We start from the raw sequence: 25,630 nt of genomic DNA, 5'->3' as shown, positions 1-25,630 counted from the left end.
TGTGGGTTTTTTTAAATCATAATTTTTGAAGTGTCAGCTATTTAGTTAAATTTAGCGTTATACAGTACATGGTAAATATATAACAAAATTCTTATTATACTATGCAGAGAATAGTATTCCAATAAAATTTTTAAATAGATGTCAAATATGAAAATTTACATCTGTGTCTTGGCTCAAAATAGAGTAATGTAGGAGACTAGCAGGCATATCTGCATTCTGCTTTGTGGAACCTTTGATCTAGAAATTTAATATTAAAGAAGTGTCATCTTCCAGAAAGGAGTAGCCATTCATAGGATTGAGTTGTAAACTTGGAGAGCCTTGTAAGTACATGATTAGCATTAAAACCAGATTTCATTTAATTGCTTCCCTTTGTCTTCCCTCTCATTGATTTCTCCAGTTGTGTCTTCTGTATGGAATACCACTTTATTAACTGGTATAACTGTGTTGAATTCTAAAATATCAGACTTTTAAAATTCTGTAGCAAAAATAGTTGTTTACTTTCTTAGGTTTTTTTCTCATATCCTGTTTTTCTACTCTGTGGAAATGAAGAGGGGACCTGACTCCACTGAAAGTCCAAAAAGCAGCTTATAACAACAGGTGAGGAAAAAAAGGGATTTAGATGCTTAGGAGTTATAGGTATTCATCCTTCTCTGTACATGCATGGGACATGTCTTCTGAATCTTGAAACCACAGTAATTCTGTGGTGTAAGAGACTTATTCCTCAACCATCTCCTGCTTAGATCCTGGTAAATATGATTTATGTTTTGTGCTCTGTCTTAAAATTTTCTGAAGAATGAACGTTGGGAAGGAATTAAACATAGAGAGTAAAAGATTGAAGGAGAAAAGAAGAAATAATAGACAGTAAGACAGTAGTCTGTAGTACATCTCCTTAATACAAATAAAGGGTGAAAATGATGCTTTTCTCTGAGGTTTTGGGAGCTTTGTAAATGTTGTAAACTTAATTAAGTGTATTGGTAAGAGCAGATACATAGGTATAGTCCTCAAAGTTTAATGTTCTACACATTTAAGTGTTATATGTGTGCATATTTAATAAACCTTTTGATGGTAGGAAAAATACAAGTAATTTATTTATTGTAGCCAATTCAGAGCTGTTTCAATATTACATCATGTTCTGAAAATTATTGACATTTTGGAAATAAGGTGTCAGCTTATAAGATGAGTTCTAGGTGAGCACTATTGTTTCTTGTATTAGAAGACCACAGTAGAAGTAGTTAGAGGAAACATTCTATTCAAGAGCCATGAATAACTGATACCTTCTTTTCTTAATAATAGGATTCCCAGAAACTGGGCAAGACATAAGAAGTTTACTACCTCAGGAGATTTTTTGGGTGCTATGGGGTCACATAATGTATTCAAACCATTTAAATTCTTGGATCTTCCTCAAACCTGCCTTATGTTCAGTACTCTTCCTAGTCCACAAATGGACAATTCTTAAACATTTTTTATTTACGACTCTGCTTCTCTCACTCCAAGCTCGGAAACCTTATGTCTCATAGGAGATGTCAGTGTGCCCTAGTATGCTGGGTATCATTTGCTGTCCAGTTCTGCACAAACTTACTGCCTGCCAGACTTCAAGCTGCCTCTGCTTCTGTCACACACTCTCCTGATGACTTGGAATGGCAAAGGATCTTGAGAGATGCCTGGTATCACCATGGGTTTTGGACCCTTGTGATCATAACAGAGTTTCTTTGTTAGTTAAATTGTTCCTTACTTTAGATGATGAGCTCTTGTGGCGTGGGGCTGCTTGTGTCCTGCACTCTACAATGCACCACAGGTGTTTGAGTTGGTTGCCATGTGTCTTTGCATTGTGGGAGAAGTAGCAGAGTTAGTAGTGGTAGTAATAGCACATATCGAAAACCAAGAAAAAAATTTCATGCTTCAAGAGACCATGCAAGTCTGTAAGGCTCTAAATGAGATGAGCATTAGCTTTATTGTACAGATATTTTATTAATCCAGGCAAAAGGTCACATGAATTCAGGGGAATTGTACAGTATGGAGGTTTTTCCTCGCATAAGTGCAGTTGTTTGATTTTGAAATGAAACCAGATATGTATACTCAAGGAAAGTATAGCTAGCAGGTATGCTAATGTTAGATTCTCTGATCTCATTCTGCCTCTGAAGCTTTATAGCTCCTTTTAATAGTTTCTAGGTGTTCACTTCCAGTAAAATCTAGACACTACAGTAAATTTTGTCCTGTTTTCATGAGAATCAGCTTCAGGAATATGACAACTGGTAATTAAAAAAAGAGATAATGTACCATCAAGCATGAATTTTTGCAAATAATCTGTGTAAGTTGTGGAAAATAATGTACACTAGATACTACGATTGTATTTCAACATTGAATGTTTATTTTCCATAAAAGTCTGAAGTTGAGCATCACATAAAATACTGCAATTCAATATTATATTGTATAATTATCAAACATTGAGCTGAGGTCTACATGCAGTGCTTGTGCAGTATTTTGCTTATGTTTCTGATGGCTCATTTTATTAATGCCTAGGACATTATTTATTAATTATTCATTAATTTTAAAATCAGAGTCAGAATAATAATGTGTGTAAAATATTCAACTAGGTTAAGATAATGTGGCTTAGACAAAAATAATTTGAGTCAGTGAGAAATGTAAAATAAAAATTTGCATATGTGAGCCCATTTGCAAATGTGTGAGGAAATAATATGAGTAGATGCAGCGTAGCTTACACGATGCGCATAACTATTGTGTTTATGTCTTTAGAAGCTACAGATTTTATCACAAGAAGATAAATTTGAATATCTTGTATTTTTAGAACAAGTATTTCATAAGGGCTCCTGCTGAAATGATTTCAGAGGTATATCTGAATTTTTCTGTATTACAGAATAATTTTATTTCCATGCTTTATAAACGTATTTCACCAGAAACCACCTTCTGGTATATCTCTCTTGTCAAAGGAATATAGGAACATGCAGGTTCATACATGAAATACAGAGGTTCAGATATAATTTCTGGATTAAATCCTTCATTTGCCAGATGCATTTTCTGATGCTTGAAAGTTGCAGTAATTTGCATAACATTCTACAAAAGAAATAATTCAAGTAAGGTGCAATTCCATTTCAATCTTATGAGTGAAAATATGTGATGTACTTACTGAATAAAATAGATCATACAATTTACTATACAATTTCTTCAGTTCAACATTTATCAGATACACAAGTGCAGTGAAATCTAAATGTAAATTAGTATTTTATTTCTTATTCATTTGCCTACTAAAGCAACACACAAGATTGAAAGTTTCTGTTTCAAAATATGTATTTTCTTTTAACTTTCCTTAGTTAAAGTTAGAAGTCCTTCACAAAATCAGTAGAGTATGGAACACTCAGTGATGCCTTGCAGAGGGCTGACTGATTTTGTGGTACTGGCTTTCTTCTGATTTCCTGCTCCTAAATTTAATTTAAAACATTAGACCCCTACAATGTTAAATGCCTTCTTGTATTATTTTGCCTTCTTGTATCTTGTCTGTATAAGTAGTTTCTATACAGCAATTATTCAAATGCCAATGCAAGACCAAGTTGTTCTGCACAACAGAACAACTTGTTGCTGTGTACAAATAGAAGTGGTATATAAATAAATCTCCTTTCAAATGTTATTTACATTAATAGAAAAGATTAAAACAGACTGTTCTCAAGCATTGTTATTATTTATATGGTGTTCTTAATGTAGTGAGCGTTTTCTTTTAGTTTCCATGCTGAAAAGAACCACTTTTTAGTTCTTGTTGGAAGAGAGCTAAAAAAACTCAGATGGAAAATGTAACAGAGACACAGAGTTTTGGACACAGAGTGTTTTTTTTGCATCCTTATTCCTCTGCTATTCTTTTAGAATCAAGTAATACATATTGAGAACAGAAAATCACTCTGATTTGCACAAAACCAGTCAACCATAATTGCAAATCATATTAGAAAAAACCTATATACGAACTGCTGAAAATTTTTCAAGACTGATTTTGTTTTTAATCCAATTTTGCATGAGAATTTCAAGTATTTGCTTGTCACTCTTGATTAGAGTGACCTCTTTCTCAGGACCTAGAGACAGGAATTAATTTTCTTCTAAACAGAAAATTGTGAGTTCAGCATTTGTCCTGTTATACTCCCCTAAGATGTTCTGTAAAGTAACAACATTTTTTCTCATCTTGATTTTTTTAAAATAAAATTGAATTTATCTCCTTTACTAAAAATATCCATGGGGTAAATATTAGTTAATATTGGTACTGCTAGTAACTTTGCTTACTTGGACTCCTCCTCAGTTACCTAAAAAAAGCTTTAGTCAGAGAACATGTAAATGTGAACAGGTTTAATCAATTCTGCATATATAAACCTTAGAGCTCTGTATATATTTGCTCAATCTAGTGGAACTGTAGACAGATTTTTTCCAAAAGCTTTTCCTAGAATGGGACACTTACATCCTGAAGCATCATAGATAGAATAATCTATACTTACTGCATGTGAAGGTACATTTACTTAGTACACTAATCTGTCAGTGAAAAAATGGGTTTCTCAAACTCAAAATTCTTATATTTGTGCCTTTTAGACAATTTGTCAATATTTAAGGAAAGGCAAGACTGCCAAATTCTACAGATTTTCAGATGATGAAATATGGAGCCCTTTCCTACCCTTTGTAGTCCATGCTCTGTTGCCTGTTTGTAGATCAGCCTTGCACTTGTAATCCTTGCACTTTTATAGCGGATGTTAAAGAAGGATTGTATAACAGTTCTACTTTTGTATTTAAAACATATGAGTGCATTTTAATTCTCATATTAGGAAATCTTCTACATAAAACTTTTATTTTACTATCTGTTGTAAATAACCTGGTGTTTCTTTGGTACCGTGTTAGTAACAGTGAATAATAATCTCTTCAAGAGCAACCACATAAGGAGAAGATTTGAAATGGATCATGTGACCCTTTTATAAGAAGATACTTTTATGAGTAAGAAGACTACATATGTGTTTGCTTAGTCTTCTATTGACTAGAAAAAAACACTAGTTAAAGAACTTTGAAGCAAAATCCAACAGCCAAGTTATTAATTCCATTTAGGATTCTTAGGTATGGATGGATCCTTACAGCAAAATAGAAGTTTAGTGCATCATATATTTGCCAAAGGTCATCATAGTAAAAAGGAACAGTAATTTAGGCTACTATTATCTTTTGTTTTCAATTATTGAAACTGTTTGTAAAATGCATTCTGCAATACATGATTAGAGAGACCAATTTCCAAGTCAGAGAGAATATATATACAAGTAGGAGACGACAGATTGTCTTACCATAATTCTCACAAAGCGTGGTTTGGCATAACTTGGAAGGAAGTCCTCAACATGCTTATAAAATCTTTCTCCATTAAAAGTGTGATAACGTTTAAGCACAATAGCTGCCATCCCTGTTTTTCCTTCATAATCTAAAAAAATTGAAAAACTACAAGCATGAGTGTATGTGAATGTTTTATAGCATTCAGAGGGATTTAGTATTAGTCAGAACAAATAAATGGATACTGTGAAATACCTGTCCTGTTTTCTCAGACAGCATTGAGTATAAAGTATATGATATTTCATTTATATGATATATGATATTTTATTTACTATACATGGCATTGGAATACTTTGAACATGACTTTAAGTGGGTTTATTCAATTTAAAAAATGTCACTGATGTATTTTTATTAGAAGCTCTCTGTAGCTGGAAACTGCCTGCTAGTTTTATTCCTACCTGAACACTGGTAACATAATGGCCTAATTAAATCAGAGGGACCATTAAAACAAACAAACAAACAAACAAACAAACAAACAAACAAACAAACCAACCAACCAAACCAAACCAAACCAAACCAAACCAAACCAAACCAAACCAAACCAAAAAAACTCCTCAATGCACTCACAAAGACTAATGCAATAGATGAACATAGACATATGTGAGACTGTACTTGTTCTACATTATGTTAAATGCCTGTTGTACGCTGTACAGGCAGTGCTGAGTGCTGAGTGACTGTGTCTATTCCACAGACAAATTTGTGACAAAAAGGGTAAGTGGCTCCTAGTAAATTACAGGCATCAGATTACGTTTGACATGCAAACAGAAACAAAACTTTTTTCAAAAATATGTACCAGACATAGTTCCTGCATTCTATTTATTGAAACACAAGTATAAATTCTAAATGGATAAAATATCTAATTTGCAAGAAATCAGCTGCCACATTTAAATCTATTCAGAAAGAAAGAGCAGCCTTGAGATGTGCCTAAAGGCACTGGAGAGAAAAAATATGGGCATACCTTTTCCTGAAAATAAATCTGCAGTTACTGAATTGGTGATATGTGTGTTTGTTTGTTATGGCAAGTTTGTTATGGCAAGTTTGTTATGGCAATATTTGAGACTCAAGTCAATATACAAATATGAAAGACTATGTTATCTAGATTTTATTGACATTACAACCAAAAATTGATGTAAATCTTGAGGCATTTTTAATGGGCTATTTACTGCCTGAGGTAGCAATAATACTTTCAAGGAGCTCCTGTCAGCTCCAACTGTAGATGATAATGAGAGATGCTTTGAACGTTCAACTACAGTTTTATTTGCATGCACTGCATGACTGCCACCTGCTGATCAGCCATTGAGATGATGGCCTTTTAATTTTATTTTTATGTATCTTCTTTCTTTGAACCCATTGTGTTCTCCATCTCTCAGTGCTGTCTCTTGACATCTTCTTCTTAATGTGACTAGTTTTTTTTAATACTAGGCTTTATTTCCTTCAAAGGAAATTATGAACAGTTACTCAACATCACAAAAACTTTTTTCTTTCTCAACCTGTTCCTTCAATGGCTTCATCTTCTGACATATTTTCTAATTTTGTAATTTGGTTTCCTACAACTTTTTATCATGGTATTTTATATTTTTATAAAGTATCATATATGATTGAGAACATTTCAATTATGACAAAATATATATGTTTTTGGACACTATTCATAAGATAACAGTTTCAGATGTTATCCTTTTATATATATTCTATTTTACCATTTTTCAGATAAAAGTCTGTAGCCAAAGAGAAGCATTGTGTAGTTTATAAGTTTCTATTTCTCACTAATGTGAGATAAATTTTTCATCAAATGTTTATCCCAATGTTTCTTCCATTCACTACAAAATTTCAGCACATCATGTTTATTAAATACAGCATTTTGCTGAAACTGAAATTCTAAACACTGTAGAAAAGCCTGCATTACCAAGCTGAAACCACTTACATACTTACATGTATTTGTGCATGCAGTTGCAAAACAGAAAAGCTACAGTAAGAAATTACTATCTTCGTTTTATACTCTTAAACTATAGGGAATGTCTTACCTTTTACACTTACACCATAAACGTTAACTTCTTGGACAAAATCCATCATACCAATGATCTCTGCAACTTCTAAAGTGGCAACATTTTCTCCTTTCCACCTGTTGAAAATATTTCTTATATTAATATAGATGTTGGTTTGTACATTTTTTATTTTTTATGTAATGGAGGACTACTTTTAATGTAGGCTGCATACATTCTTAACTGAAGAATGTAGATGGGCAGACAAATCCTCCTCTTGTTTAGTGCCATCTCATTTGAGATCTCAGCAATAAAAGAAGTGCCAAATTTGAAAAATTCTACTATGTTGCAGTGAACTTTGGGGGATGTGATTTCTATCCTTAGTGTTTTTGTTTAAACAAAGTTGACATTTGTCAGGTTTGAGTCTGGCCTGTGTTATCCAAGTCCTACGTATACGTGATTTCTTCCAAGCTCCCTGGATTTACCCTTAACTTTGTGTTATACCTGAAAGTGTCTCCCACTCGGTCAGTGAAATAGAGGAACCCATCCTCATCCATCTCCAGGAGGTCCCCTGTATCAAGATACACATCTCCTTCCACAAACACATTACGCAGGAGTTTCTTCTCTGAGGCTTCTTTATTTCCAACATATCCAGAAAATGGCGTATCCTCAGTAACTTGAAGAACCAGAAGACCAGGTTTACCTGCAGGCCATGAAAAGGGGATGCAAGTAAACATATATAGAGTAAGCTACTAAGGGCATAAACTATCATAATAAAAATCCTTCGGAAAACCACATCTGTTCTTGTGTGTCTAATTGCTACATTTCCTTAGCAATTCCCTGAACAGAAGAAATGGGTGAGTGGAAAAGGGAGCATAATTTTAATTCTTTCTCTTCCAAAAATCTGGACCACAGGGAAGAGATTTTTCAAGTGTGTTGCACATCACTTACCTGGTAAAAGCATTTACCCATTGAAAAGATGATTTATCTGTCATTTGAAAAGGATGATGGTCAAACAACACATGTAGAGAGAGGCAAAATATATCGTACCTAAGATCTTGTGCTTTGAAGTTTTCCAGAAGATAGGAATGCTACTGCCCTAGCACTGGTGTGTTGGTGTAAGAAAACCAGTTTTAAGCCACAGCGTGTCTGGGCCCCTGACCATAAAGGAGCCACTGGGGTCTGAAGCATATCCCTACTGGGCATCACTCCTTATTGCTGCCTGTCTAAGTCCGATTTGTAATAAGGGAGAATCTACATTGACTTCACTGAATGGATTCAAAATACCTTGAAACATGTTTTTTTATTATTCTACATCTGTGATAAGTACTTTATTCTCAGTGTGCTCCTGAGACTAAAAGATAATTCTATCTTCAAAAGACTTTTACTTTACTCCTTCAGCAGATGTAAGGAGATGTTTTCAAACAAAAAAAAAATTCTTCATAGCTGTGTTTCTGCCTCTTAAATTAAATCTTCTTCATTTTTTTTTTGAATACTCAATGTGGAAAATGGAATGAAAGCTCATACTACCTTTTGGAAGAGAAGCTGGCATTGCTGCAAATACAATGTGTAATTTATAACAAAAGAACAACCAAACAAAAATGTTGAATACAAAAAAGGAATTGCTCTAATCCCAAGTCAATTTTACAGGAGGATCCTCTAATCTAGTTTGTGAATTTACTGTCATAATGATCTACATTGCACCAAGTGATAGCTTCAGAGCTATCTAAAAAATATGTAAGAACCTGCAAAATTTTTCTAGTCTTGTCATGAAACTGGAAATGTTTTCGATTTCACTGAGAAACCAGTAATTTTTTGTCCAGTTTCTAATGTAACTGTAGTTAGGAAACAAGCTCTTTTGAAGAAAAAAGAATAAATATTTTTCTTGATTTGAATATTATCAGCAAATCATGTATATCAGAAAATTGCTACTTTTTTCCAGTACTGCTACCAGAATATGTTATAGTATATTAATTATATTATATTATATTATATTAATCAAATATAAACAATAATAATTGCTGATTTGATGACCAGTACTACTGTATGTCATTGAGATCTGACATTATCATGACCTATTATAATTTAGGTCATCTCTACAAGCCTCTCTTCTATCTTCAGAAATTTTATCTCTATGATAATTAACTCTACATACTAAAACTAATGATGTTAAATTCTTTTTCTCCAGAATTGCTAACTTTAACACGATGGATTCATGCATGTGTCACAGACACATGAACATTTGATGTGACTTTGATAAATGCAGTGCTGTCTTTCGTGAGACTCAGTTTTCAGGATTTTTCTCAAAAATATTCTGAGCTAGGAGGCTGCCTTATTTTCAGTCTGAGAGCTTCAGATCTTTGAGGGATGTATTCCATTTTAAATAGGAGTTTGGAAAGTCTGTGCAACTCTAGATATGAAATAGATAAATCTATTTTTGTCACTAAATATAAAAATATTTTCCATAATTTGAAATTAAATTCCTCAGAATTTAAATCTGAAACTTAGAAAGCATCTTTAAACATCTGGCCTCAGAGCACAACATTTCTTGGAATAACTGTATCCTTTTAATTTTTTTCTTTGAAAAAACAAACACTAAAAATCTGATTTTTTCAGGAATAGGAACAACTTTTTCTCAAGTGAGAATAAAAATAATATGGGCCTCAAATATTACTAATGTTCCTATATGATTGCAGATTTTTTCTTTGAATTATTTTATAAATATTTAGGTATATTGTTGTATATATTAGCAACATATCCCTGTTTGGATCTATTTTCCAGTGTTATTTTTAAGTTCTAGGTGTGTGTCAAAAATCTGTTGCTCACAAAAATATCTTCATCTAAACTGAGTTCTCTGTTAGTTAATAGGTAGTTAATATTTTTCCTTACCTATGGGTGCTTTTTTACACCTTCCATTTTCATCTTTTATAACTTCTTGTTTCCAGATGTCATATTTCAACAACTCAAAAGAATGTAGAAACTAAAAAAAAAAAAAAAACGCACATATGCACACTTAAAAACATCTCTTTCTTACTCACTTTCTAGCTTTGATAAAAATTGCTTTGAGTTAATGAATACTCACTATTGACTTTTGAAGACTTGAGACAGCCTGAAATAAGCTGACAGTATCCTAAGATACATTTGTCAGAAAGTGTTTATATCATGATATGCAACACTAAACATACATGTAGAGATAAATGGGTATACATACACAATAAATGGCTCCTTTATTGATAAAAAGAAGCCCATTGCCTTGAATATGGTCATATTCAAATCGTTTATATGAAAGACAAAGTGCATTTGATCAAATTGTCAATTTTGCTTTAAAACTGCCATCCATTTCTAAGTAGAGGCTTAATATTGCTGAAATGCAAATCAAGATGATTCTCTGACAAAAACATCCAAAATAAATTTACAGACATACCAAAAATTGCTCCAGAGAGATGCAAGTGGAAACTTACAACTTAATGGCCTAATTAGTCTTTCCTGCTTCATCTATCCACATGGTTAAAATTGCTAGAAGATTGAAAGTTTTATAGAATTTTATCATGGGCATGCCAAAGTTTTTTTGACATCTCAGATTAAAAGCAGAAATCATTTGGAAGTCATTAATCTGTTCTTGATCTTAACTGATCGGAATCTTCAGAATTGTTTGCATAGTATTTCACTGTACTATAATATTCATGATTCACAGAAACTGTACAAATTGGAAAAGCATTTGAGACTGTCAGGGTGTTTTTATGGTAGAAACACTGAGAATTTCAATAGTGGTTGTATATGTAATTTTATAGCTTATTTTGAGATTAATATTTTTCTCCTTTATTTGATGAGAATTTTTTGTTGTTGTTTTGCTGATCATATTTCAAAGAAAGTGTGACACTAGTTTTAATGAGTGGAGATGCAGTCAAAGAGCAAATTTGTGTAACTTTGCTTTGGAATATCTATCTCCTGATTCATACCAGAAGTCAAATCAAAACTAGTTTCTGGCCTCATCATTTAATATATGTGGGTTTTCAGGATGATAAGTAAACTTCAACAAAAAATCGTCCTAAGTCAGTCCTGTGGATAATCACTTCTACACAGTCTGTTTGGATTTTTTTGAATATATTCTATTTATATTAATATAAAGTTGGATACACAGGCTTCTATGTACTCATTTTGTATATTTATTGTGGCTTCAAAATGTATGTGCAGAGAATAGAGCCAAGGAAGGGGCTAAGAATAAGGTTCCTGTTTTCATGAACCAAATTTTACTGTATCTGGAAAGAAGGAAGCGGTTTCTTCCTTCCTGTTCTTTATAATTTCTGCCTTTCTTATGCTTTTAATTTTTTTTAAAATTATTTTATGGTTTAATTATTGTATGGTCTAATTGGTTGATTGGTGTCTTGATTTGATAATCCTTACCTTTGAGAAGATGCCAGCACGGCCCACAGCTCCTATTTTATTACTATAGTTCAGGAAACTAAGACTTCCTTCTGTGGATCCATAAAATTCAAATATTTTAATTGGGCCAAACCTCATCAGAAATTCTTTCCATACAGAAGGTCTGATACCATTTCCAAGAGCAATGCGCACTTCATGAACTCTGTCTTCTTCTTTCTGTGAACAGACAAAAAGAAACTTTCTGTAGCTGAGAAAATTGTGCCTAAATACTTAAAATTGATCTTATACTTTCTAACAAAACAATTTTCATTTATGAACTGCCAGCTTGACTAAAATACTTCACAGAACAGTATTTTTTTTATAAATCGCATAGAAAAGCATCAGAAATCTTAGTCTGAGGTTGAGGGAGTTTTGCAGGGTGAAAACTTTATTTCTGTAATTCTTTGAGTTTTCACTTATGAACTCTATAACTAGGATGTATATTACAAAGTTTAAAAGAGTTTAGCTATTAATAAATAGGTTTTATGGAAGTGGCATTTCCCATAGAATGGAATTTCCTTTCCCACCAAAGAGAGGTTTTCCTGTATCAACAAAATTGTGCCCAAGAAGACACTTGTGATGCACAATGGTCAATTTCTTTTGCAATGATACTTGGTAGAAAATTTTGCACATCTGCCATGTTCCTTAAGGAACCTGATAAAGCAGCAGAATAACTAAAAGCTGCTTAAAATATCCCATACGATTAAGTTCAATTTTAATATTAAATCCAGGTTCACCAAAAGATGATAATAAAATCTACAGTCAAAATGTAGTTGCTAATGTGTTATTGTTACATGTCAATGATGTAATTATTGCAGTAAACTATTCAAAAGTTTACTTACATAAGTGCTTTCTGCATGGGAGCAGACTGAGCTATCTATAGCACCCTATCTATAGGACTGTAGTCAAGATTCACAAGCCCTTACTTTTTCAGAGGTGTAGTTAGGATTGAATAATTAAGTTACTGTTATGACTCAATGGCAGCAGAAAAGAAACTTATTTCAGGTCAACAGAAATGGCTTCTTCAAACCAAATACATGCATTTTGGTTTTGTTGCAGTGATATTCTAATCTTTAAAACCGTAAAATTATGTTTGATTTCTAAATAATATTAAGGTAATTTAAAGATGGAACTTTGCCTTGTAATTACACTGAAATATTTTAGCAGAATTTCTAAATGTTGACTTTCAAAAATGTCCACATACAATGGTTTTGTGAACTATGTATTAACAGAGAACTTCATTTGATTCAGAACTGCATTTTATGGCAGGTTTATTATTTGCCACAATAGGATCAAGTGTAATGCAGACTAAACCTCACTTGTTAAACACAGGAGTGAAACAGGAGTTAGATATTCCCTGCTTCTGCCTAATCACATGTGTTTTCTTTTGCAACTTTAATGGTAAATCCAAAGAAATAAATGTTTTGATCACATATATGTATCCCAACCCAATTATAAATCAACTGGGAGGCTGACTGGGAGACTTCTTCAGCACTTCTTCAGCACTTGTCTTCAGGGTGAAATGATACGTTTCGTATTTTTCCCCAATATATTTTGTGATACTGTAAGACTTGAAGTAAAAATCTCAAGAGTTTGAGAGATTACAAGCAAAGGGAGAAACTGTTATTCTTACCTTGGTTCATGCCTGGTACAACAATCTGCAGGATTTCCCTGAACTACCTTGAATTTTAAATGTCTTTATTTAGAAGTTACATGGTCTCCTTTAAAAACACTCTTTGACATACTTTTTCATTATTTTTTTATCTTCTATAAGATAGCAAAAGCCTTCTGTAAGGTTTAATATTTACTTCTGATAGGTACATGAGTCTGGGTATGTTGCAGTAAATGTAATTAGTCACGGAGTTTCTGTCCACACCAAGAAATCCCTGAGTGCCTCCTAGTTTCTAAATCCATGTTCTTTCTCAATTTGTGAAACCTGAGCATGCTCAGTGAAAGGAAGGAAGGACAAACACCCTGTGTATGTATGACATAGAGCATACTCCAACAGGCCCCTCATGTTCAGCTCTAGTCCTGAGCCACACCAGACCTATTAGCCTGCACAGGTTTCTTTCAGTGTAGAAGAACCTGTGTGGTACAGCAGAGGTTATATGTGGAGGTTGCATGTTATATATGTATATAACCATCTGGTTATATGTGTTATATGTGGTCATAGTCTAGTAAGATATGTGATCTTGACATAACACATCTTGACAGAACTCCTGATGTACCTGAGCCACTTCTGTTAGCAACCTCACCTTCCTCAACTCATCTAGGCCATCTCTCTGTTTTTCCATCTTACCAGTTCCACCTATTTCTTCTCTGTTAAATTTTTGTTATTGAGCCAAGAAAAAAAAAGTTGGCTGATGCTTTTTCTTGCAGGAGAAACCTTTACACAGCTGGTTTGGCCTAGCTAATTATTTCATGGATTTTTTGATCCATGGACTACGTTTGTACAGGCTTGGGCTCTGGCCAACAGCCATCGTGTCTTCTACCTTTTAATGCTTTTTGTCTTTGATCCCTCTCCTACATCCAGACCACCCAATAATTTGATTCTGTTCAAACCAGCTGAAGAAATATTTCAGATGTTCCCTTGTTCCTAGTCCTTGTGTCAATCTCTGATCAATATCATTGGAGATCATTTGAACTTTGTGCTTGTACATGATGTTTTCTGAGGTAGGCAGGAGTACTTCTTGTCACCTCCCTTCAGCAATATCCTAACTCCCAAGTATAAAATAAATAAAAAAATAAACCAAGCTTTCTCACTGTCACTGAGAAATGAGAGTTGCAACTTAAAAAATATTTTCAGACTTACTTGTCAGTGTTTGGTGACATTTGACTTTGTTCTAAACCTGATTATGATTTAGCTCTCATGATCTTTAGGACTGTTATCCCAGGGAGGACCAAGATTTTTCACCATGGTATTGGTAGTTTGGCTTTATACAGATACATCCATCATCATATATACAGGCATGGAACCGAATGTGCCTTTGGAAGACCTCTAAGAAAAGGATTTAAACTAATAAAAACTCGTTAATCAGTTTCAAAGTTAAAGCCTCTCTTGATAAGTAACTGCTTTGGAACAGAGCACTGAAATTGTTTAATCATTTAATCTGGTTTGGACTCTTGTTTGGCCATTGAGTATGATTAAGCTTTTACAGCTTATACCTTTTCCTGGCTAACCTGTGACTTGCTGGTCACTCAGATGAAAAGCCAACAAGCTTGGCTTTGCAGAGGCACTTCTGTGAGTGTCTGGGTATAGGTGTCCTATCCTGCCAGGCTTGTTCCTTTGTCACCACTGCATTTACTGATATAAACTTGATTGCTATTGGTAACAGCAAGGAACACAAGACCTAAATTCTGTATGCACTGGAAAAAAACCTACCAAACATTGAAAATACTATACTGTTCAGAAATGGGTGAATCTATCTGACTTCCAGATTTGCTGTATCTTAAAACTGCATTTGCAGACAGAACTTACACAGGGCTGATTGCAGAGATAGCGGCAGAGTTCTCCTATGTATAAAAACATGGTAACATTGTATTTCCTACAGTCATTCCAAAACTGGCTCGCAGAAAATTTCTTCTTCAAAACACAGGTTGTTCCTATGTGATGAAAACAGATAAGGAATTTCAAAATAACATTTAAAGTAAATCCCTTTTCTTCTACCACTATTGCAAAAATAAAAAAGTTACTTCAGTTACTTAATTCAATTACTGATAAATTGAGCTAATTAAATAAATTATAAGCTATTTCCAACAGGATCTCTCTGTTAAATGTGACTTGCACAAATAAGCTTTTCTTCTTTCTCTCAGTAGGAACTAAAAACTTAGAGTGGTAGAAGCAACAGACACAAATCTTTTAACCATCTCCCATTATTAGGTCAAAGCCTAAACATTCTGTTTCGGTCAGGATCATGAACTGGTTTAGCTCTGAAAAAAGATCTTGAAATGGGGGAAATGGTAGCTCACAGTTTCTCTATTTGCATGACAAGTGGTGGAAAGGAAATGGGGTGAGTCTTCGGTGTTTCCATTTCACTTCCTTTTTTCTGTTCCTTGACAACTGAGAATCAACATTTTCTTGTTTCTGTGATCCTGATTTTCTTTCAGAGATTTCCATTCCAAAAGCCACCTCATCCTATACCTCTCATATCTGACACCCGAGCCCTTCCTAAGTGTTGTCAGTCAAGAATTTATGAATTTCCCTGTTTCTATCCTTTCAAAATTTCCTTTTTGCCCAAGTCCTCTTTGTCCCACGTGAAGCTTCCTAGAGCCTTCCAAGTTTTGAATCCCTTCTAGTCCACTTGTTCCCAAATTGGTTGTTCCTCCCTGATCTTGAAGCCTCTCAAAGCTCTTCAGCCTCATCCTCCTCAAAGGTTTGTCATGCAAATCCCAGACTCCCAAGTCTCTATCTGAACACCTAAGAAAGCTGGTACTCTACATTTTCTGTTCCAAGACAATTCACAGCCTCAAACCTCTTCATACACTCATTTTCCATCCCCTTTGTGTTTCTGTTAGGCAGAAACAGTCTTGTCAGCAGCTACTGTAAGCCAGCATGTTTGCCTGCCTTCCTCCTAAATAAACAAAACACTGAAATATCTTTTAAAACACTCCAGTTACATACTTAGCATGCCAAAACCCAGGATCTGGGCAAGACTCTAGGAAGGACATACCTGGGAAATGTCTGGTTGTTAGCTCTCTACAAATAACTCCCATCAAATTTAGAAGGGGAGATTTTGTCCTTCCCCTTTTTCACTTTAATATGATGAATCTAACTCTGTAGGTCTTACCAAACAAGAGACTGAAAAAGCTCCTCAACACATTTAGTCAATCTTATTCTGAAGGTTAGGCGTCCACAATGCATTTTTACCTTCTGACACTAAAAATCAAGCCTCAGATGCCTGTATGAACATCTTTATAGACTTTTGGCATAGGGTACAAATATGATTTCAGGTTAAACCTATGGAACATGTGCAGTGGTGCTAACAATACCTAGACCTTAAGTCATTTTGTGTCAGATTTATACAACAATTTGTGTCTGTTCTAGGTTTCAAAAACTATGCATACACCTTAGATGTTGCCCGCAAATTACAAAAGTTTTTTGGTAACCATAGTATTTGAGTTACCAAGCAGTTATTCATCTAATACTAGCATGTCAAATTAATGAAACTTGACTAGAGTTTATTATATTACCTAACTGAATGCATCCACCAATGCCAAGGAGGGAAGCACTGATGTGGTACAAGGGAAGACTGACATACATAATATCCTGAGAAATTGCACCACACTGAGAAAATACTAAGGAGGCAGCCAGAGTTCTTAGATGAGTGATGATAGCAGCTTTTGGGAAACCTGTCAAAGGGAAAGAGCAAATAACTATAAATGTACTGAATGCATTAATAGTTTTGCTGTAAGTAGAATTATATTGGGAATGTGCAGGGAGCATTTTCTCTTCTGAGTCTTTGTCCTATTCTTCACTGTTTTATGAGTATATCTCCTTAGTCTTTCAGCTCCTTCACTCTTTCTGCCTGTAAAGCTATTCAATCATAGAATTATAGAGTGGTTAGGGTTGGAAGGGGCCTTAAAGATAATGGAATCCCAACTCCCCCTGTTATGTCTGTTTTGTCTGCAGGACGAAGTCCATGCCCTTCACAGGCTTGTGCAGGTCAGCTCTGCATACAGGTTTCTCTCGCCAGAAAGCAAGAATGGGAAAACTTCTGAAGAGCCATGGTGTCTCTCAGCTTTTATTTGCAATAGAAGCAACTTCTACAAAGTTTTTTGGATTGACTAGTGGATAGATTTCCCCATTTCTTCCACTCTAAAACTAACTCCCATTTCAGAGTTAAAAGCAGAGATTCCACCATTCTTCCTTCCTGAGAAACTCTTAAAGACTTATTTTATTTGCTTTATATTCAAGAAATTAACTTCAGCCATGGAGTATCTATGTAGAAGTTCAGTAACTGAAATTTCACCCTTGTTATGCCATGGCAAAAAATGGTTTAAAGTGACTGTGCTTGTAAATAAATTAATTTCTCCCTGTCCTGACTTAGAAACTCAAGTTCTGTCTTTTTGTCTCTTGTTGCTAAATTTATACTGCCTTAATTTTCAGAGGTTTAGCTGTACTTTGCTAGTATATATCCTCACCTGTACTTCCCGATGTGAAGATATGCAGAGCTGTGTTTCTTGTGTCAGTGACAGCTCTAAGATGAAATGGAACGGGATTATCGGGCACCTTGTCTAGTTTGTCTGGTAGAGTGTGAACACACTGGTAAGGAGAACTGGTGCTCATCAGCCAGACAGCAACATTATTTTCCAAGAGATTCAAAATAAACTCTTTCTCTATTAATTCCAAGCAATCTGCCAAGTTAAAAAACAAACAAACAAACAAACAAACCAAATCTATGCTAATTATTAATATAAGTACAATTACAGACCTGATTACCAGCACTGAAATTCAGGTATGAAAAATCATACATCACACTACTGTATGAACCTACTGCAGCCATGGGAGGACTAATCTGCATACTGGACAGTGAAAAATTATCATGATGTTTAATTACCCTATATTTCTCATGTGTCTTTAATTGTATATTGGTAAAATGCCATGAATTTAGTTGGTGGCTAAGACATAGGATTTAATTTAATCACATTTGTTTCGAAGCTTGGTGCACATACCAAATAGCAAATCCTCACAGGTTCATATGGAATTATGGTAGTATTGCCAGTGTGTATAAAAGATAGAAAAACAGGAGTAGAAAGTTAAGTAAATTGCTTAGTATTGCATAACATGCCATGAACAGGGATAGAATTGCAGCTCATTGTGCTGTCATCTTTGCTCCAAGCAATGCTACCTTGGGATCACTACTTTAAAGTTGTTATAAAGTAATATAAATTTTTATGTAAGTATATTGAGCTGAAGGAAATCATTACTACAAAGGGAATCTGTGTCTTCTTGTAGTCAGTGAAGTTTTATATAAGCTACAGAAATCAATAAATAGAAATGGAAATGAAATTATGCAAATGTATCTCCCAGGGTTGTTTTCTTGCTGATGCTTAATTATTGCTCCTGGTACCTTGTACAGTACTAGGAGAGTTTCAGATTTAAGTTTTTATTCTACTAATTAATTGCATGGGGCTTATTTTGTGCTTATGCCCTTGAAATTTAAACATTCTCCCCTTTCTTTCCATTTTAGACTACATCATCTCTTTCCTTACTTTTCCCCCTCCTTTTCATCCCTCCTTTTAGGTGTGTGTATATATAAAGAGCTTGCAGCTTTGAAGGGCTCTGATTTTTTATTTTTGATAGAAGAAGAAAGCAGTGAAAAGTGAGCAGTAAATGAAACACAACACAGAACTTACCTTCTCCTATGACCAGTGCTTTTGCTGCACATGTGTTAATGCAATGCAGCAGAGATCTTGAGTGGATACTGGTGTTGAGAAAGGCCACGACAAAGCCCAGCTTGGCCAGCCCAAACCAGACATGGATGAAGTCAGGTCCACTACCCATCAGCAGGGCCACGGTGTCCCCTTTTTTCAGATTCCCATAGTGTAGGAAGGCCTGTGCAACCCTGTTACTCCTCCTGTCCACATCCCGATAAGTGTACACTGTCCCTTCATAGATAAGGAATGGTTTGTGAGGTTTTTTGTCCACTGTATGCACAAAAAGGTCAATTAAGGAGCGAATTCCATTTTTTGTCCACTTTTTTACTGTTGCCTTTGACCTCTTCCGCCTCAAGAAATAGATCAGATCTTCCCAGAAATACGGTAGAAAGATCTTCAGAGAGACACATAGCACTGCTATTCCTCCAGCAATTGTCAAGAACCACGTGCATAGCATGCTTGTAGCTGGGCAAAATAGATTTAGTGATTTCAGACATATAAAACACATACATTATAATATTTAACACTGAGTTTTAAGACATAGACTGGAAGTTAATAAACTAATTACAATTCCACCAATTAATTTAAGAACTGTTCAAAATACTTATTAGCATTTACTAGAATAAAAATACCCACAAGAGTACAGAAAATAAAAAGGGAGTTAAGGATGAAAAAAGGATTGTGCAGGATTTTTAACTTGCAATCAAAATTATGTCTAGATGTTTTGCTGTGCCATGGAAAATCCTAAAAAAAGATGGAAGCAAATAGACCATACTTTCATATTATACGTACTATCATACGTATAATATGAAAGTATGCTACATATGATACACCTGTGAGATACACCAAATGTTGTTCTTTGCTGCCTAAGTTGTATTTTCTGGTCTGATAGAATTTGAGATCATTTGAGACCAAAAGTTCAAACAGTCTGATGAACACATTGCAGGCAGTATACTCTGAAACTTCTGCATCTTCTGAAGTATCCATCCAGTTTTCACCATAGGATTTTGGGGCATTTGAAATCAACTGTGATTAATAACTTTGCAATATTTATATTATTTACACTTTTTACAATATCAGCCTGCAGTCTCAAACAAAATCATTCACAAACACATACTGAAATTTGAGAAACAACCTTTATAGCATAACAATTATTAACTTCTCGAAAGTATTTCAGGCAAAAATTGTCATATTTTCATACAGTCATAGTGGAGGACTTGTGAAGATCATGCAAGATTCCTAAAACATATAATATACATAGCATTGACCAGTCTCCTTTTTAAAGTTTCAGCCATAATTACTACAAATATTTGAAATATCTTATGTAACAATCTACGATTCAGGAATACTTCAGTAGACTGAGAGGCTTTTCTAAATGGGGTGGCCTCCACTCTGTAGTTTAGAAATATTTTACTGACAAGCTGTACCTTTGCTGTATTCCTCAAACTTGTTTATATTTTAAACCATATTCAATGAATATACTTGTAAAATTCAGTGAAATTCTTGCAGAAAGCAAGATCAGGTATGTAGCATAAAGCATATGAAATATATCAGTAAAAGAGCAACTTAAAAATGAAAGCATTGTTGCATTAATTGCACATAAACATACAAATGAAGTTAAAGCATGTAAGGCACAATACTTTAACATTCTAAACAAAAATTCTAAACCCATCAACTTCCGAAGTCTTTTAGTTTGTAAAAAGACTTTCTTAGTTACCTTGAAATCTGTCAATTCTTCTTGATTACATTGTGTTACCTATCAGGGCAAATGTCTTATCTTTCCATGCTAGAAACAATTAAAGTAGCTGCAAGCTTAGTCTTACAATAGATGTGCTGTGTGCCGGACCCTGTGTTTCAGCTCATTTGGCTTCCTTTCTGACTTTCTGTCTTTCTCAGAATGTTATTGCTTAATGGCCAAGGGCACAAACAGAAGGTGACCTCAGTGCCATGGCTTCTCTGTTTTGGAAGCCTTTACTCAGCTTTTTTTGCCACATGCAAGCATGCAAGATTCACTAAAATGAATCAACCAGTAAATCTGCTAGCTCTGGGCAAAGTCGAAATGGCAGACTTCATAAACTGAACCAATAAACACATAATCTTAAGAGAAAATAAATAAAAGGGATAATGACATTAGACTAGGTTTCAGCCCGAGATTTCTGTTAGCATTCTTATATTACTTCTATTGCCAAAAATAGCCATGGTGTATAAGTGAGAACTCAAAGCAGAATAAAACATAGGAAAAAAATAAGCAGGCTATAGGAAAAAATATTAGTCCTCAAAGCTGTGTCAAGATTAGTTTTGATTCACCGTTTCCACACTTGAATGTGATTGGAAAGGCCCAAAAATCCTTGTCCTAGAATTGTTTGAGCAAAATACTGTTTATGGAGAAGAAAACAAAGAAAATAAAAGGAAAATGTAGAAGAAGAAGGAGTGAATTTTAGGAAAGATATTATTGTGAAAGGGCATACATCTCTCTGAGAAAGACTACAGTCCTACAGCCAGCTGCAATGCAGAAATCATACTGTTGTCACTGGCTGTATGCCTGGAATGAAAAGCCTGATACTTGATTTTGACTGCAGTTTTCTGGCAATACAACCTAGCTTGCTTTGATAACTGCTTATAAGGTTTCTCCAAAGAATTCACAAAAAGTACATGCACAGGAAATTAAATTACACTCCAAACGAAGAGGCTGCTCAGAACAATGAAATATTTTCTCAAATTTAGACAAATTCAAAACACTTTGGAAAAAAAATTCACACATTGTGATAAATAGGTCTTGATTTTTCTGTAAATGCAAACCAGTTGTTTCCAAGGAGGTGTCAAATGCATGCTTAATTTGCAGTCTAAGCAAATCCTTTGTATCAAGGTTCAGCTTGTTACAATCCTTTTTACAAGATCAGCTACTGAGCTACTGTGAAGTTCTGGCATGGTTTGGTTGTTTTGTGGCATTTGGGGTTTTTTTAGAGCCTGTCTGTCAAAGTATGAAATCTGATTGTGTTGTCTCTTGTTTGCATTATTTTCACCGAGTTTCCACATAGTGGAATTTTTTTGCATGTGTACCGAGATTTTTATCTCTGCATGATCAGAAATAAACTTACTCCAGTAAGTCCATAAAGAATTTTAGAATCATAGAATGGTTTGGGTTGGAAGGGACCTTAAACATCATCTAATTCCAGCCTCCCTGCCATTGACAGGGACACCTCCACTGGACCATGTTGCTCAGAGCTCCACCCAGCCTTGGATGCTCTAGGGTATTTTCCCATGTTGTCTCTGGTAAATTTACTCTGAAATCTTGGAAAGTGCATTTGAACAATTATCTCAGAATAACTGAGTAATTCCTTTAGCCTTATTTTAATTAATGTGCAGTCTGGTTATTTCCAGTCCTTAGTCTTAAGCTGTTTGTCTGTTCAGAGCATACTATGGCAAAGAAGTATTATTCCAATTGAAACTGACTGCTAGCTCCTCTCAGTTGGAGCTCTCTTTTTCTTTGTCTGGCTCTGATCTGGAATTATTCCCTTAGAGAAAAGGAAAACAGGAAACAGAGCTGCCACCTCAGACATAGAGCTACTACATATCTGCAGCTTTGCTTGCACAAGAAGGGTAGCTCTGAGAGGCAAGGAATGTACTGGAGAGAGCAATAGCGCAAAAATTCAATCATTTAAAGAGCCAGCAAGACTATCCAGATTTGTTCTCCAGTCCTAGGAGAGTGTAAATAGCCCTGTTTTTGGCCTCTATGCCTTCATGTCCTATCTCTCTAAGGCATCTGAGATGTCGCTGAAATACCTGAGAAACAAAGACTTTCTGTAATTGCCCTCATCGTTAATGTTACACTGACCTTAAAAGTGCTTACAAGACTGTCTCATATGAACCTTGCAAGGTGGAAATAGTATTTTAAAAGATTTAGTGTTTCGAACAAAACCTCTGCTTTGAAATTCGGAAGTACAAAATTTAAATCTAATTAATTACTTAATTGGTCACCAAACTCACTAGTTTTGTTTGTCATGGCTTTTTTGTGCCATCAAGTTAGAAAGCAGGGAAAACCAGTGTTTTGTTTACTTATCTCTCTGCTTTGTTCGTCTGTTTTTTTCTTTTAAGCTGTTCCTCTGTAATCAGAAGGATTGAAAACATTTCCTTGTAATGAAAACAGAAAATTCTAAGTGTCTATTGATTGTTCTTAGGTATCTCTTTAGAAAATGAAATAAAATTCAAAAGGAAGACGTCAGTTATATCAAAATACACAATGGATTATTTTTCAGTATTTTCTGGCAACCACATGAATAATAACAAACAGGGAAGGTTTCCAAATAAGAGGGAGCACAAATATTTACTAAGAATTAAGGTAAAAGTTCTGCTTTCCATTTACATTTCAAAGTAATCTGTCAGCTTCTTCAGTGAAACAACATGCTATCTTTACTAAAAGCAATCTAACCAATAGGCAGCAAAATCTGAGTTCCAAAGCTCACCATACTATATAATCAGTAGGAATAGACTGAGAGGTTTCTCCGAAGCAGAGCTTCAGAAAATTTTAATGCAAGCAAACAAAAAGATATTTCTAAATTGACTTCTGATGCATGCAGTGGGCATTGTTTTACGTAACATAAATTATATATAAATGAAAGGCAGACATTATAATTTAGATGAGTTTATACCCAGTGGTTTTTCTGGCATCTGAATGATAAATGAAAGCATTTACTTACCAACTTTCTTTTTCTATGTATTTTGACTAACGTCCTGTATGCAACTGGATCCTTTCTGCCTCTGTGTATCACTTGTAGAAAGGCTGTATAGGTTGTCTGAAAACCTTTTTGTTTTCCAAGCAGATGTTCTCTTGAAGCTCCACACCTATAGTATGTCACTGGTGACTGTGCCTAGACATACAGGTAGACTCCTCTCTGTCTCCTGAATATCACAGGCCCCCAGTTCTCTAGCTCCTTGCTTTGCAGCTATCTTGAAACATGTGAGTAAAAGGGAATCAAGCACTGTATTTTGGAACAAAGTGTATTTGCTCTCTGTATTGAGAGTTAATTGTTAAAAGATTAAGTAGTCAATTATGCACTGTTGGTTTATATGCTTAAAAGGATGATAAGCAGCAAGACATAGGACTGTACTGAGGGAAAGGACTAATCCTAATCTGTTGAAATTGCTGTTTCAGCGCAATAGAAGCAACTTAGTGATGTTTCCATATGCTCTTACATACAGTATATACAGTACACAGCAAACATGTCTGTAACGTCTGATATTGTCGTGTAGTCTCTGCAACAGAAACAAAAGTTTTTTATGACTAACACATTTTTAACATATAAATTAGTCATACAAATATCAGAGGACATTCTTGTTATATAGTGTAAATGCTGAAAAAGGACAGTATAGTACATGGGACTGGCAGTCCACTTGATTAAGGAAGTAGAAAAGATTACATTAATGAAAACACATACCCACTGTTGACTGACAGATTGAATGATGACAGATTGACCAACTTGCTAATTTCTGAAACTCAAAACTACAACTAAGCAGCTTTTAAAAAGATTTTTCAATACAGGGGGATTGCCTGATTCCTGTTTGTGTATTTCAAATTTTTAAATAAAACATATCTTTTATATATGTATTAATATTTCCAGAACATAATTATGATATTCAGTTATTAAAAAAATCTGTAGGCCATTAATTTTTTGTAAAGTAAAACACTTTTTTTTTTAAATGCATAATAGCTTACATTATTTAATTAGATTAGAATGTATTATTTAAGGTTATGGACTTAGTTCCATTCATATACTAAATATTTTATTTTGTTTACTCCATTTGGAGGACATAATTTTAAGCTGGTCATACAGTATCCTGGCACTTTATGGAAAGATCAGACTATCATCGTGACTGGAGAAAAATATTAAAGACACTTAAAGAGAAGAAGATTACTATGGACCAGATAGCCTCAAACATAAACGTAATTCATTTGTTGGAGAAAAGAAAGGTCATGAAGAAAATACTTTGGAGTAAGGGTCAAGCAGAGGGAAGATCTCTCATTATTCTTTCTAATAACGGAAGCACTGTTTTGTGATTTTGTTACTGTTCTTGTTCCCTTGTGAATAAATTATTTTAAAGGTGGTGGGTTATATTATTGAAAACAAGGACAACACTGGGAAGTAAAAAGTAAGGTCAAGAAGATGGACAAATTTCAGGTGAAAAAGAGTTACAAGATCAGCAGAACAGAAGAGAAAGAAAACATTTATTCTGTACCATAATGGCTTTGAGTCTTTCCTAGCAGTCCTAGATTTCAGTCATTTGCCTAATAGCAGAAACTGGACTTGTATCATACATTCCAGTATGGGTCCTGCAGATAACTAACAAGCATAAGCAAAGCAGAATTGTACTACCTTCCTTACTTTCTAATTTAATATCTCCAAAATGAAATTATTAGACTAGATCTTTACATAACTTAAATTCTTCCACAGAATCACACAAAGGTTGAGCTTGGAAGAGATCTCTGGATGGCATCTTGTCAA

The 25,630-nt window shown here is 34.5% G+C and overlaps 1 protein-coding gene across 7 annotated transcripts; it reads right to left on the bottom strand.

The window, feature by feature from the left end:
- Positions 1-1,948: 1,948 nt before the first annotated feature.
- Positions 1,949-24,115, bottom strand: SLC27A6 (solute carrier family 27 member 6). Of its 7 annotated transcripts, none has more exons than XM_083883093.1 (11): positions 23,828-24,115; positions 19,110-19,595; positions 17,895-18,107; positions 16,944-17,102; positions 15,232-15,356; positions 11,736-11,930; positions 10,221-10,311; positions 7,836-8,034; positions 7,374-7,471; positions 5,313-5,443; positions 1,949-3,072 (listed from the first exon to the last, which is right to left on the bottom strand). In XM_083883093.1, the coding sequence occupies exons 2-11, from the start codon at positions 19,585-19,587 to the stop codon at positions 2,896-2,898; spliced, it is 1,866 nt and encodes a 621-aa protein (XP_083739219.1). In that variant the 5' UTR covers positions 19,588-19,595; positions 23,828-24,115; the 3' UTR covers positions 1,949-2,895. The 7 variants fall into 7 exon arrangements, with proteins under 7 accessions (XP_083739219.1, XP_083739224.1, XP_083739218.1 ...); XM_083883098.1 differs by having other exon boundaries at positions 19,110-19,361; XM_083883092.1 differs by lacking the exon at positions 23,828-24,115 and adding an exon at positions 23,118-23,231.
- Positions 24,116-25,630: the final 1,515 nt, after the last annotated feature.

This window comes from Zosterops lateralis, assembly GCF_965231275.1.
Source record: "Zosterops lateralis genome assembly, chromosome: Z".
Lineage (NCBI taxonomy): Eukaryota > Metazoa > Chordata > Aves > Passeriformes > Zosteropidae > Zosterops > Zosterops lateralis.
The sequence above is the reverse complement of the archived record's forward strand: the minus strand, read 5'-3'. Positions and strand labels throughout refer to the sequence as shown.